The sequence below is a fragment of the Rhincodon typus genome, chromosome 4, assembly GCF_021869965.1.
Source record: "Rhincodon typus isolate 14 chromosome 4, sRhiTyp1.1, whole genome shotgun sequence".
Lineage (NCBI taxonomy): Eukaryota > Metazoa > Chordata > Chondrichthyes > Orectolobiformes > Rhincodontidae > Rhincodon > Rhincodon typus.
In genome coordinates, this window is record NC_063335.1 from 76,203,199 (window position 1) to 76,218,511 (window position 15,313).

At 40.4% G+C, this 15,313-nt stretch overlaps 1 protein-coding gene across 1 annotated transcript in view; it reads right to left on the bottom strand.

The window, feature by feature from the left end:
* Positions 1-15,313, bottom strand: part of lpin2 (lipin 2) — a 98,158-nt gene that overhangs the window by 38,250 nt on the left and 44,595 nt on the right. The window contains exons 7-9 of the mRNA XM_048595822.1: positions 12,658-13,021; positions 8,609-8,708; positions 3,216-3,403 (exon numbers count right to left, since the gene is read on the bottom strand). Of these exons, the coding sequence (XP_048451779.1) occupies positions 3,216-3,403; positions 8,609-8,708; positions 12,658-13,021 (652 nt within the window). The remainder of the gene's footprint in view (positions 1-3,215; positions 3,404-8,608; positions 8,709-12,657; positions 13,022-15,313) is intronic.

A 15,313-nucleotide genomic window follows, 5' to 3' on the forward strand; every position in this document is an offset into this window, starting at 1 on the left:
ACCATTATCCTATGTGCCAGATACGACTCCGACCAGCAAAGAGTCAGCCCCCAATACGCATCGATTCCTGTACCGCTTGGGCTCCTTGATGCCACGCTGAGTTGAGTGCAGCCTTGATGTCAACAGCTCTCACACTCATCTCACCTCTAGAATTCAGCTCTCTTGTCCATGTTTAAACCAAAGTTGTAATGAGGTCAGGAGCCAAGTGGTCCTGGTGGAACCCTAACTGGGCATCAGTCAGCAGGATTTTGCTGAGCTGGTGCTACTTGATAGCATTGATGCTGACGTCCTCAATTACATCAAATTCAGCAAAGATCAAGCCAGGCGAGATTATTCCAGAAAAAGAGCCAGTTCTGGATGTTTGGGGAAAGCTCTCTGTGCCTGCTCCTCCGACACCGCACTCTAAACAGAGGGAAAGAATGTTTCAAATGATTGATGAGTGTAGAATGAGGGGATGGTAATTGGCCGAGTTGGATCTGTACTATTTTGTATGTACAGGACATACACAGGAAATTTTCCACATTGTTGGTTAGATGCCACTGTTGTAACTGTACTGGAACAGCTTGGCTAGGGAAGCGACAAAAACTGGAGCGCAAGTCTTTACTAGTTATAAGGGCCCATAGCCTTCGCAGCATCCAATGCCTCAAATTGTTTTTTTTATTTAAAATATGGAGTTGATCAAATTGACTGAAGACTGACACCTGAAATTTCAGAGACCACTGGAGGAGGCAGAGATGGATTGTCGACTCAACATGCGATGAGTTGGGCTCTTCCCTCATCAAGGACAGATATTTGTGAAGCCTCCCCCTCCAGTAGTTGTTTAATTGTCCACCACCCTTCACGACTGGATGTGGCAAGACTGCAGAGCCTTGGTCTGATCCGTTGGTTGTGCGATTGCCTAAACTCTGTCTATTACTTGTTGCTTATGCCGTTTGGTCTGTAATCCTGTTTGGTAGCTTCACCAGGTTGACACCTCATTTTTGGGTGTACCTGGTGTTGCTCCTGGCATGCCCTCCTGCACTCTCCGTTGAACCAGGGTGATCACTGGGTGTGATGGTAATTGTTTAGTGGGTACATGCCAGCCCATGAAGTTGCAGATAATTCTCAATGCAAAGATGGGAGTTCATCTCCACAAGGACTGTATGGTGGTCACTCTTACTAATATTATCATGGACAGATGCATCTGCAGCCAGCAGATTGGTCAAGTAATTTTTTGCTCTCTTGTTGGTTCCCTCACTACCTGCCACAGTCCCAGACAGTTACGTTCTTTAGGACCTGATCAGCTTGATCAGTAATGCTGTTGCCAAGCTGCTCTTGGTGGTAGACACCGAAATCCCCACCCAGAGAACATTTTGTGCCCTTGCCACGTTCTGTACTTCGAGTGTTGCTCAACATTGGGGAGTACTACTTTCATTAGCTGAAGGAGGACGTTCCATGTAATCAGCAGCAGGTTTCCTTGCCCATGTTTAACCTGATTTCATGAGGTCCAGAGTCAAATGTTGAGGACTCCCAGGGCAACTCCCTCCTAACTGTACACAACTCCACTGCTACCTCTGCTGTGTCTGTCCTGGCAGTGTGACAGAACATATCCAGGGATGACGGTGGTGGTGTATGGAACAAGACTGTCAGTTGATTCCGTGAGTTTCACTGCCTCAGGCTGTTGCTTGGTTAGTCTGAGACAGCTCTCCCTGTTTTTGCACTAGCCCCCAGATGTCAGTGAAGAGAACTTTGAAGGGTTTACAGTGCTGTTTCTACTGCTGTATTTTCTGATGCTTAGGCAGATACCAAGTGGTCCATCTGGTATCATATATCTTTGTTGAGATCCCATAGTGATTGATGCAACTGCGTGGCTCGTTAGGCCATTTCAGAAAGCAGTCGAGAGTCAACCACATTGCTGTAGGTCTGGAGTCACATAGGGCAGACCAGATGGAGATGGCAGATGTCCTTCCCTGGAGGACATCAGTAAGCCAGGTGGGTTTTTCCAACAATGCTATCATGGTCATCAATAGATTCTTAATTCCATATATTTCGTACTGAAATCAAATTTCAACATCTATTGTGGCAGGATTCAAACTCAGGTCCACAGTCAACAAAGGAGAAGTTGACAAAAGAAATTGCAGAAGGAAAAGTGCACATGAAACAATTAATAAAGCAATCCAGGAATGGAAACTATTCCACAGACACAAAAGAAGAATCGAAGTGCTTGGAATAGAGCTACTAAATGTGCACAACATAAATTCAGAGGCGATTTCGGAAAAGTGACAAATACTGAATTTTACTTTAACAAATGTTTACCATGAATACCAACAAGGCTCCTTTCAAGCCTGCAACACCTTGAAGGGCAACAGCAGCAGGTACATTGCAATATTAACAACTTCAAGTTCAAGGAAATGACACGACAAGAACAAAAACAATAAAGGAATTTATAACAAAGAAACATAATTGATAAACTAATCAAAAAGTCAGAGGATAAGACTCTTCCCTACACATGGATTACAGAAAAAAAATGAAGTGCCAGAGATTTGGTAGAGCATTAATAGGAATTTCCCTGTTTAGAAAATGGGCAATAGAACAAGTCTGGAAAACTAAACACCAGTTAGCTTAACTTTTCTGATAGAAAATATAAATCAAATCTTTACTCAAAAATGCAACAGAAAAAGCATCCAGAAACTAAAACTAGGAGAGCAGAAATTTCAAAAGGAAAGGTGACTCTACATGATTGAGTTGTTTGAAGCAGCAACAGAAATAGCAAATACCAGTAATTCAATATATGCCACTTATCTGGAATTTCAAAAGCCACTGATTAAGATACAAGTAAATCCTTGGTTAAAATCAGAACATGCGGAATTGAGCCAAGAAGCAGAATGGAAGCAAGCTGGCTACAAAGACATAAAACAGTACTGTAGGAGATTAGGGTAACTAAACAAGTGGCACAAATCAAGAACACAACTTCAAGCAATAATACATTTAAAGGATAAGTTAAATAAGAATGATTGAGAAAATGGAAGGTAAACTGTCAGCACAGAGATGTATGAAGCAAAAACACTGGTGGACAGTGGGATCCAACAGTTTATTTCAGTGCTGTAAACCTATTCATTTAATCACGATAACAAAGGTCATGAAAATACCTTTCTCTGAAAATTTAACAATGTGAAAATAAAAAACAATTAAAAACATAAGCGCTCTGAACTTTCAAATTCTGACTTTTGTCTTACCTTTCGATATCTCAGTATTTTCACTGAGACCTCCACAAAGTGAGAGATCGAGATCTTGCAGGTCAGCTGCTGAATCAGAAAGGCATTCAGTGTCACTATCCATTGCTGCACTTCCTACTGACTGTGGTGACTGAGAACCAGAGCAGGTCTCTGATTCAGTCCACCGCTTAGAACTGCTGTCAAACTCACTACAAGAAAAAGATTTATAAATTTCACAGTCAACGTTGTAGTAATTAATAGACATGTCTGCACATACGACTTAGCTATGCATCACGGCAAGATTAAAATCCTGATTTCCACACTTAACATACAATAGCAGTAATAGGGCATCAGCAGCTCAAGATGACTCATCACCTTTACAGGGCAAATATGGTTGAGCAATAATGTGGCCTTGCTAGTACTATTCACATCAAGAGAACAATTTCCTTTAAAGTATATTGCTGATATCATAATTGCAATTATGATAGCTCATTCACCCTGGATGGTGGCAAAATGCCCATGCACCCCAGTACAGGATGGCATTCAAGTTGGGGAAGAGGAGGGGAACAGAAAGGAATATGATGGTAACAGGGCTCATACAGTGAGAGAGACTGACACTGTTAATTGTAGCAAACAGCACAGATATAGTAGAAACTGCAGATGCTGGAGAATCCGAGACAACAAGGTGCAGGGCTGGATGAACACAGCAGGCCAAGCAGCATCATAGGAGCAGAGAGGGTGTTGTCTGCCTGGCCAGGGATATATGAACAACGTTGGAGAATAACTTGCAATGAGAAGGGGAGAATCATATTAGATAAGTGAATGGATGGCTTAAGAGAAGTGGGTTCTGCTTCACAGGGAACTGTGAATGGAAGTGAGATACATACTGTTTGGACAGATTAGACTCTAGTTGTTCTGGCTGCATAACTAGGCGTATAAGAGGGCTTTACGCTAAATGTGTGTCTCTGTGTCAATGTGCGCAGGTGGTGGTGACAGATCTAGAATATCTATTTGGGAAACTATAACAAGTCAAAAAATACAGTTGAAAACAGGACAGCAGAATATCAATGTGGAAAGAGAAGGCCAGAGAATGGCAGGAAGGGATGGGCTGGGGTGGTTTGGGGGAAACACACCAGTTGTCAACATTACATACTAGAAGGATGAAGAAAATCTAAAAGCTCTGCTTCAGAATCCGTGCAGCATTTGCAACAAAGTCAATCAATTGATAATGCAGAATAATGTGAATAAACAATCCAATAACCAATAACTTGGCTAGGGGATGATAAAGATTGGGTCATTGGAGCATATGATATTAAAAGAATAGGAAGCTCACTAAAAGGTGGAATGGTAGCATTCATAAATCAATTGCTGAAGTAGTTAGAGATTACCTTGGTTCAGGAGGTTATATCAAATCTGTTTCAGTGGAGACGAGAAATAGTATAGGAAAGTCACTCATGGGAGTGGTCTCCAGGCCCCAGAATAGTAACCATGGGGTGGGATGAAATATATAAGAAATAACATTGCATGTTTGTTATTGACAGACAGCAAGGATGAGAAATGATTTTCATCTACATATAAACTGGCCTAATCAGGCTGGTGACAAAACCCTGGATGGAGAGCTCGTAGAATGCTCTAAAACTATCAGAAAAGCAGTGTTCTGGGGTCAACCAGACAGCGCATTATGCAAAACTTGGAAGTTGTGTAATGTGACAAGATTTATTAATCACCTTAGAGCAAAGGCACCTCAAGATGGCAGCATGCAACGTGACTTAATTTTATATCTAGTCTGAAAAGGGAGGGGAGTCGGTCTAAGACTAGTACTCTAAACTTGGAAAATGGCAACTATATGGGCATGAACACTGAGCTGGCCGAAGTGAACCAAGATATTAGGCTAGATGATCAATCAAGACAGAAGCAGTGGTAGACATTTAATAGGATGAATACTCAGAATATGTACATTCCTACCTTAAAGAAGGATTCCAGAGGAAGTTTAACTAAAGTAGTTAGAAAGGGTCAAACTTCAGGAAGAAGCATATAATTATGCAAAGTGGCAGGGCATATGACTAGTCAGAATACAACAAACAGAGGATGACTAAAAGAGTAAGCTCTAATTTATTAGTCCTGATTAAGAGGAAGCTACCCAGAAGTATAAAAAAAGGATACTGTTTCCAGAGGTATTTAACAAAGTTAACTGAGTGTTGATCCACCACAGGAAAGAATGGAGAATTAATAGTAAATAATAAAGAAAGTGAATAAATATTTTGCTCGTCTTCACTATGGAGGATACAACAAACATCCTGCAAATCTGTAAGTTTAGAGGAGGAGAGGATTTTAGTGAAATTGCAAAAAAGTGGTACTGTGCAAGCCAATGGAGCTGCCAGACCTGAACTAGATTAGTTAACTTGATGTCTGTTATTGGGAAGCTGTTAGAATTGATCATTAAAAGGTGGTCATAACTGAGCACTTGGAAAAACAATTGGGAAGAGTCAGAATGGTTTTGAGAGAAGGAAATCCTGTTTAGTCAATTTATTGAAATTTTTGAAGCAGTGAGAGGTGCTCTGGAGAAAGGGGAGCCAACGATGTACTGTACTTGGATTTCAAGATTTGGTATGGTTCAACATGAAAGGTTCTAAGTCAACAGAGGAAATCATGACATGGTATTAACCTTCTAGCATGGATCGAAGATTGGCTAGCAGAAAAGACAGTATACACAAATGTTTTTTTCAGATTGACAGGACACGATGAGTGATTCTGCAAGGGTCTGCACCGGACAATCAACATATTACAGTTTACATCAATGACTTAGACGAAGGGATTGATGGCAGGCTGGTTAAATATAATGATGACCTTATGAGATAGCAAAGGGTGTCGTGAAGATGACATAACGAAGACGCAGACTGCCATAAATTATTATATATAGAGGTTAAGTCAATGAGCAAAAATCTAGCAGATGGAGGATAATTTCGGAAAATGTGAAGTTTGCAGGAAGAATGAAAATAGAGTATTACTTAAATAGAGAATGATCGCAAAATACCAAGATATAGAGTAATCAAGGTGTTCTAGTGCTGGAGACACAGTGCCTGGTTAGCATGGAGATACAGTACATGAGGAAATCTAGGGATAATCATCTTTATTGCAAGAGTATAGAAATTGTGCTTCAATTATACAGGGCATCAAGACCATATCTTGAATACTGTACAGAGATTAGTCTCATTTAAGGAAGGACTGAAACACCTCTAGTGAATTTAGAAGGTGGTTTACTAGATTAGAACTGTTTTAGTTGGGTTGTTTTAGGAGAATAGCTTGGATATGCTGGGCAGGTTTCACAAGTGAGGAATGAACTGATTCAAGTTTACAGGATCTTGAAGAGGATATCAAAAGGATGTATACTCTTGTGGGAGACTCCAGAACTGATAGACACTTGTAAAATCAGCACCTTTTTTGCAGAAAGATAAGTGAAATTTTTTTTCCTCAAAAAGGGTTGTGCAACTTTAGAAATCTTTGTGTCAGAAAGCAGTGGAGGAGAGATCATTGAACATTTTAAAGACAGAGTTAGATAAATTCTTATTAGGCAAGAGGATCAAAAGGTTGTCAAGGATAGATGGGAATATGGAATTCAGAACAGAAATCAAAATCAGGCATCATCTTCTTGAATGGTACAGAATTTTAAAAAGGGCCAAAAGACCTACTTCTGCTCCAAATTTCTAGGTTTCTGATAACCAGCTTTGTGCACTTTGCAAAAAAATGTATTATTAGCAGACACTTCGATGTTTACAAATTTCAAGGACTGGAGAAACTCCCCAAAGGGCAGGAAAATTTCAACTGAATGAGAGATTTTTGTTGAATGCTACAGTGATTCTCAATCCAGTGAATTTTGAACTTGTGAGCTGACATAAAATATTAACAAAATGCAAATAAAAATTCACCTGTTTGTTTACATGTCATTTGGAATACAAGGCTAAGTAACATAACATCTAATCTCTTGCCATACTTGCCCCTACATCATGCTACAATTTTCACATGTATATTCTGATTGTTGACCTATACCATGGCACATTTATCATTATTCCTAATTTCTATCCATTTAATTAGTCTTAGGTTCTTCTGTCTTCTCTCTTTCCCACCATCCACTCAAGTCATCTTTCAGTTCTCTTTTCAGATGTTTTGTATTTATGTTATCTCTTCATTTGCCCTATCAGTAATTATTCCCTGGCTCAACCATGATCACTAGTATTTTGTGCTAGCTCATTGCTTCTCCATTGTTATTTTTAAAAGTTCAAACAAATCTTTTATGCACTGGTTGTACTTCATAGCAAAAAAAAAACCCAGAAAATCCACGTCATGTTCTTCAGATAAAACCGAAACTTCCAACACCGGCATGCAGAATGAAGGCCACAGAGTGTCTCATCCAATCTCTTGCTATACCTATCTTGTTTAAATTCATGCTCCATTAATTTTAACTCAATTCGTTCAAGTTGTGTGGGCAAGTTTAATGTCTTTAAAATTTTTCTCTAACATTCATTATGTTTTTCAGTTTCGAGTATAAAGTTCTTCCCCTAATGGAGAATTCAAAGTGGTGGCCAAAAAATATTTTGCACAATCAGATGGTGTTACTTTTTTATTGGTTCAATTTGTTATTGCTTCCTTCCAGAAAGAAATTTTCCCATGTATGAATTTTAATGTTTTATTGGCAGTTTTTCTATCCATTTTTGATTGGAACATTGGTTAATAAGGGAACTTGACATCATAGGATTGTAAAACATAATTGCAAACGCTGAGGAACAATTAGACCAACAGCAACACATTATTCTATAACTGCTGGACTGTTAAACCACCCAATCAGAAAAGTGACAGTGTCACAAGTCAAAAGGTGAGCAACATGGGACATTAGATTTGTTAAATGAGTATAATATCTACTTGTAATGCTACTCATTGTTTAGAGATATAATTATCTTTAACAGAACCTGATAAACAAATGGAGGGCAAGTCTGAGTTTAAACAATGACATAGCCCCTAACTAATCTCCCTGAATAATTGCTTTATTTCTACCAACCACCTCACAATGTGTTCACCGCTCCTACTTATTTAGTCATTTTACTGGAAACACCTTGGGTATTTCACAAAGATTATTCACACTCCTTTAATAGCTGTCAGCCTGAGGCAGCGTTTTGGATTAGGCATCTAGGTAAACATTACAAAACTGGGAATGTTTTGCATTCCTTCATTACCAGCCTCAAATTATTTCCTCATCCTAAATCAAGGAGAAATCAAATCACAGCAATTTTTCTTCTGAACCAGCATTCTTTGTGGAAGCCCAGAGACCGCTTATCTTTATTTAGGCCATTGTTTGTCTTAGCATTCTCAAACCACCTAGTCAAGGAAATCCTTACATACAGACGGAGACAATGTAGCACCTTTTAGGAAAATAGCGAGCAGCATCCTCAGGTGCCAAAACAGTCAGATCATCCAAATAAATGTCCTCAGGTCCCTGATGCTGACTTCGTTTGTGGAGACCTACAAAAATATTTAAAATTATATTGCATATTGGAAACCACAAAACCGATACATTCAATATTTTTCCACACTTAAAAGCTAGATAAAAATCCTAAACCCTGCTCTTTATTTCCTTTCCTGCTGCAAAGGGTGAGGACGCCCTCATTGTATCCCACAGTAAACAGAACAGAATCGCAGATTGATTACAAGAAGCCATTGACCTTGGAGTCCAGGCAGGCTCTATGCAACAGCAATCTCTTTTCATTCACATAACTTAACAAACGTAGAAGCCCATGGATTTCAGAGCAAATCGTTGACATGGTTGGGAAGCTGGTTGCGTGGCAGGTGACAAAGTAGGGACAATGGGTAGATACTCAAATTGGCAGGATGTGACTAGTGATGCCCCACAAAATCCTGTGTTAGGGCCTCCATCATTCACATTATTCAATAAGGGCTTGGATTAAAGCATAGAAAGTCATGGGCAGCATTGTGGTCCGTGTAGATATTGGCCAAAAATTACAAAGTGAAATTAACACTAGATGAATGGGGAAAGCTGTGCAGATTGATTTCAATACAGGAAAGGGTGAGGTTATCCATTTTGGACTGAGAAAGGATAGATCAGGGTACTTACAAGATGGTATGAAGTTAAATACAACAGATATCCAAAATGGCTTGGGCATTCAAGTGTACACATCTTCAAATGCCACAGACAGGTGCAGAAAATAATCAAGGTGGTTGACAGCATGCTGGCTATTAATCTAGAGGACTGGAGTACAAGGATGCAGAGGTTATGCTGCAATTATACAAAACCCTATTTAGACCCCCTTGCATATTAAGAGCAGATCTGGGTGCCACACCTGAGGAAAAATATGTTGGTCTTGGATGGAATGCCTGGGCTTCAAGGGTTAAGGTTTGAGGAGAGATTTTACAAGTTAGGCCCATTTTCTCCAGGATTTAGAAAGTTAAAAGGTTGATCTGATCAAAGTCTTCGAGGCATTAACAGGAAGAGACAAGGTAGATAAAGGTAAACTTTTTCCACTGGCTTGAGATCCTAGAACTAAAAGCTTCTGATATAGAATCCCTACGTGTGGAAGCAGGTCATTTGGCCCATCGAGTCCACACCAAACCTCCAAAGAGCATCCCATCCAGGCCCACGCCCCCACCCTATCCCTGTAACGCTGCATTTTCCATGACAAATCCACCAAGTCTGCACACTATGGGAAATTTAGCATGGCCAATCCACTTAACCTGCACTTCTTTGGAATATGGGAAGAAACCGGAACACTCGGAGGAAATCCACGCAGACACGGGGAGAACGTGCAAACTCTGTACAGACTGTCGCCCGAGGATGGAATTGAACACAGGTCCCTGATGCTGCGAGGAAGCAGAGCTAACCAATAAGCCACAATGCCAACCCACTAGGGGGCACAGACTGAGAAAAGGCAGTACAGGTGGTTCTCCTATAACATGACAGTTGCATTCTTGTGTAACCTTGCGCAATAGAAAATTGCATTATAGGGAAATTGCTATATAAAATCGCTATACCTATACAGCAGAAAGTTTGCGTTATCCAAACAGAGTCCACTATTCGTCAATCATGTTACAGCCAATTTGTGTTAACGAAACATGCGTTATAGCAGAACTACCTGTAGGAGCATACTTAAGAGGGACATCAGGAGGACAAAAAGGGGACTAAGTTGCTTTGGCAAATAGGGTTAAGGAGAACCCGAAGGGATTCTACAAATACATTAAGGACAACAGGGTAACTAGGCAGAGAAGAGGGCCCCTTAAAGATCAGCAAGGCCACCTACGTGTGGAACCACAGGAGCTGGAGGAGATGCTAAACGAGTATTTAGCATCAGTGCTTACTGTGGAGAAGGATATGAAAATAGAGAACATGGGGAAATAAACAGCGATATCTTGAAGAATGTCCATATTACGGAGGTGGTGCTTGATAGCTTAAAACGCATAAAGGTGGATAAATCCACTGGACCTAAATTAGGTGTACCCTAGAACTCTATGGTAAGCTAGGGAAGTGGTTGCTGGGCATCTTGCTGAGATATGTGTATCAATAGCCACAGGTGAGGTGCCTGAAGACTGGAGGTTGGCTAATGTGGTGTCACTATTTAAGAAAGGCAGTAAGTAAAAGCCAGAGAACTAAAGGCTGGTGAGCCTGACAGTGTTGGGAAAGTTGGAGGGAATCCTGAGGGATAGGATTTAAATGTATTTGGAAAGGCAAGGACTGATTGGAGATAGTGGTGGAGAGTTGTTTTTCAGACTGGAGGCCTGTGACCAGTGGTGTGCCACAAGGATCGATGCTGGGTTCATGGCTTTTGTCATTTATATAAAATGATTTGGATATGAACACAGGAGGTATGGTTAGTAAGCTAGCAGGTGACACCAAAATAGCTGGTGTAGTGAACAGTGAAGGTTACCTTAGAGTACAAGAGTGATCTTGATCAGATGGGCCAATGGGCCAAGGAGTAGCAGATGGAGTTTAATTTAAACAAATGTGAGGTGCTGCATTTTGGAAAAGGCAAATCAGGTCAGGACTTACACACTTAAATGGTAAGATGGTGTGGAGAGTTGCTGAACAAAGAGACCTCTTGGAATGCAGGTTCATAGTTCCTTGAAAGTGGAGTAGCAGGTAGATAGGATAGTGAAGGCAGCATTTGGTATGCTTGCCTTTATTGGTCACTGCATTGACTGTAGTATTCCAAAAGTGGCCAACTCCTGCGCAATTCTGGTCTCCCTGCTATAGGAAGGAAGGTGTGAGAAGGGTTCAGAAAGGGTTTACAAGGATGATGCCGGGGTTGGAGGGTTTGAGTTAAAGGGGGAGGCTTGATAGGCTCAGGCTATTTTCCCTGGAGCATTGGAGGCTGAGAGGTAACCTTACAGGAGTTTCTAAAAAGGTCATGAGGGCATGGATAGGGTAAAATAGACAAGTTCTTTTTCCCCCCCAAGGTGGAGGAGTCCAAAACTAGAGCGGATAGGTTTAAGGTGAGAGGGGAAAGATTTAAAAAAGGGACCTAAGGGGCAACCTTTTCCAGAGATGGTGGTGTGGAATAAGCTGTCAGAGAAAGTGGCGGAGGCTGGTACAATTACCTCATTTAAAAGGCATCACGATGGGTATATGAATAAGAAAAGATTTAGAGGGATATGGGCCAAATGGGACTAGATTTATTTAGGATATCTGGTTGCCATGGACAAATTGGACTTAAGGTCTGTTTCCGTGCTACACATCTCTATGACTCTGACTCCAGGAGAGGGGTTGGGAAGCACTTCAAAGCAAAGGATCGCAGAAGTTTGGAATTCTCTTCCACAAATGGCAGTTGATGCTAGATCAGTGGTTAATTTTAAATCTGAGATAGATAATTTTATGTTAAGCAATGGTATTAAAGGTCCATAGGAGTTAGGCCACATGTCAGCTTTGATGTCACTGAATGGCAGAACAGGCTCAGTGCCTGTTCTTGTTCCTACTTTCCCCATCCTTTCCACATACTCATGGAAACTCTTTTTCCCCATTTCTCATGATCGTACCCCTTTACAGCACACTTGGGCAGTGCATTTCAGTTCAATTCCTAAACCACTCACTATGTAATTTTTTTTTAATGTTGCCATTAAATTCCTCAACTACTTTCAAATGCAAATTTCAGTCATCTGGCTCTTGACCTCACTGCCAACAAGAACAGTTTGTCACGTCTATCTGGAGCACTTAAGTCTGGCCAACTCTTACAAATTCTCAACTTTTCTAAAAAACAGCATCAATTTTTCCAGTCTAGCCAATTCATGACTGCAGATCCTCAGACCTGGAACTATTGTCATAAACTTTCCCTCACCTTCTCAAGTCTCCACCACCTTCCTAAAGTCTGATGCCAGTAATTCAAAACAAGTACATTAGTATACAGGTGAATTAATCACATCTGCATAACCTTTTCATATGCAGTAGTACAACAGATAAGTACATTACCTTTTTTCTTTGATGGGGAGTCTAATTTTGTAATAGTTGGAATCTGGGTTTCAATGTCTACAGAGGTACTATCTATCTGAGACATGTCAGAGATGCCAGTTGTTGAGATACCATGTGAATCTTGAGCTTGAGAGAGCATGTTATTAAACATTTCCTCAGAAGATGCAACTTCACTGTCAGCAGCTGCCTGGTGTATATCCACAAGTGCTCTAGCCTCAGGCTTCAGAACTGTATGAGTTATGATTTTGCGAGCATTGATATCCACATCCATGGCATCAGAATGGTGGATTACCCTGAAGTGAGTATTTTCAGATGGTGTAATATGGACGGTTTCTGCATGCTCCAGCCTCTCTCTTTTATTAACCTGTACAATACAAATTGAACAGCTCAACTAATCTACAAAAGCACAAATTAAACATTTTAAATAACCAAGCACAAATTGATACAGACCTCTTTGAATGGAAGGCATGAATAAAATTATGAAGCAATGGCAAAGCCTTGCCATTAATACCCCAAATGGAGGCATGTGGGGTCAGGTGGTGTGGAAAACAAAATCACAAGTTTGCAGAGATGTGAGGATACATGAAACTTAAATGCAAAAAAAAAAATAAATTCAGGCACAAGTAGAGGCAGTTTAAAGTGATCAATGTCTTAATGCAAATAGATTTAAGAAGCGACTGCCATGCAAGATTGCATTCAATGATGCTGAGTGAGGAAAAGACCTATAGGATTAATGTCAAAGTTGCTGAATACCTATAACCAATGAAGAAAGACTATTCAAAAAGCAAGCAGGGTTTTAGAATGCATCACCAAGAAACCACTATCCTTCCATTAATACATTGGACATAAATTTGAAAACATTCCTTAACTAGTTAATGGAAAGACAATAGCCTGTCTGGACTACACCCTGGTGATGAAGCAATTCATTTCAGGAAAATCTCAAAGTTTGCTCTCCAATGATGACTTTGAAGTGAGATAAAGCATGCTAACAGTGACATCATGATTTACTGACAAGTACGTCATTCATTCTTTATTTATGCACTTCGTATCCATTGTGCACAAAAATGACACTGTTTTCCTTTCTAAATCAATGCTGTTTCTCAACTTTGCCATTTATTTAGTTTAATCCTTGCCATAAGCAGCACTTTTATAGTTACTTGACTGTACAGAACTTAAATATTGCTGAAGAGACAGATTTTATCAAAGCTCTGTCTTGCTATCATCAGGGCAATTCACAAGAATATCAACGTCAAGGAAAAACAACATTTATGCTCAAAGGAAAGTGCTGTTTAGTTGGCAATGGACTCAGATTGGTAGAGGTGCTGTCATGGAAAGTGCACCAGTTAACAATGACTGACAGTTAACTGCCAAGCTTTGTTTCACATTTAGATAAGACAGGCTGAGCCTGAAAAATGAACCATAACAATAGCTGTAACCTATTCCGCTGCTTTGAAACAAGTGTACAGGACTGTCAACCCTGGGTCATGATGTATATTCAAAGCTGAGCTAGACAGGATTTCTACTCAACAAGGGAATCAAGGGTCACAGGGCTATGGCAGGAATATGGTGTTCAGGATTACCAAGTCAGTGACAATCTCACTGAACAGCAGAGTGGACTCAATCGGCTTCATGGTAATATATACAGTGTGTGCACACATTCTTTCTGCCTGCAAAGAATGAAACTCTATGTATTTTTATATGTAGCCTCCGATGCAAGTGTGTGCACTTCAATTACAAGCCTAACAGACAGTTTTAAGTTGGCTGTCAGCATAATTCCTTGTATACAGAGGATGATGTAGCAAATTATATCTACTATTAGTATGCATCTAATGTTGGATACTGTGTCTATACATTTTGCAAGCATGGGATAGATGGATACAGTCAGTAACTTGTTTGTTGTGAACAAAGGGAAACACACTGTTTGATATAACCTGCCAGTCTTCAGAATGATTTCAATACAGAGTATATGTCAGCCATTCTGTGGTTCATTTCTCTGCTTTGAGAAAATGTGCCTTTTTGCAGTAATACTCAAACAGTAATTTGTTTACTGTATCTCCTGACAATGAGCCAGTACAAGAATTATTTGGTAACCACTCTGCCCACCTGAGCATGCATGATTCCCTCCCACTGCTGACGTCACTATGTCCACTGCGTCCTCACAAACCACTAGCTCACTCATGCTTAATGCCCTGCTTGCCATCCTGTTCCCAACCTCTAGCTCCTTCCCTGCCCACCACCACCTACTTCTGATTGCTCCCTACTGACCTCTGTTGACTGCTCTCTTCTTTCTACTCATCCCTTCACTTCGTCATTGCTTGACAGTCCAGATCCATCTTCTCATCCCACTCACCACACTGAGGTTGGTGAGCAAATGAAGTGGGTCAGCAACTGAGAAGTAACTAAGATTGTTCCTAATAAGGCAGCTACCTATGGTGATACAACTGAGGTCTGGAGTGGGCCCTCTACATTTGATGTATGAACAAAAGCAGCTGTAGTGTTGAATAGAGGAATAATGCAGAAAATGACTTCTCGCACTCTTGCTCTTTAGTCTAACTTTCAACTCCTTTGCAAGACAAGAATTCCACACCACCCTGCGACCAGCGTAGGTAACATCAGATCAAGATTTCACTATCTTCGATTCAATTGAACTGAAAAA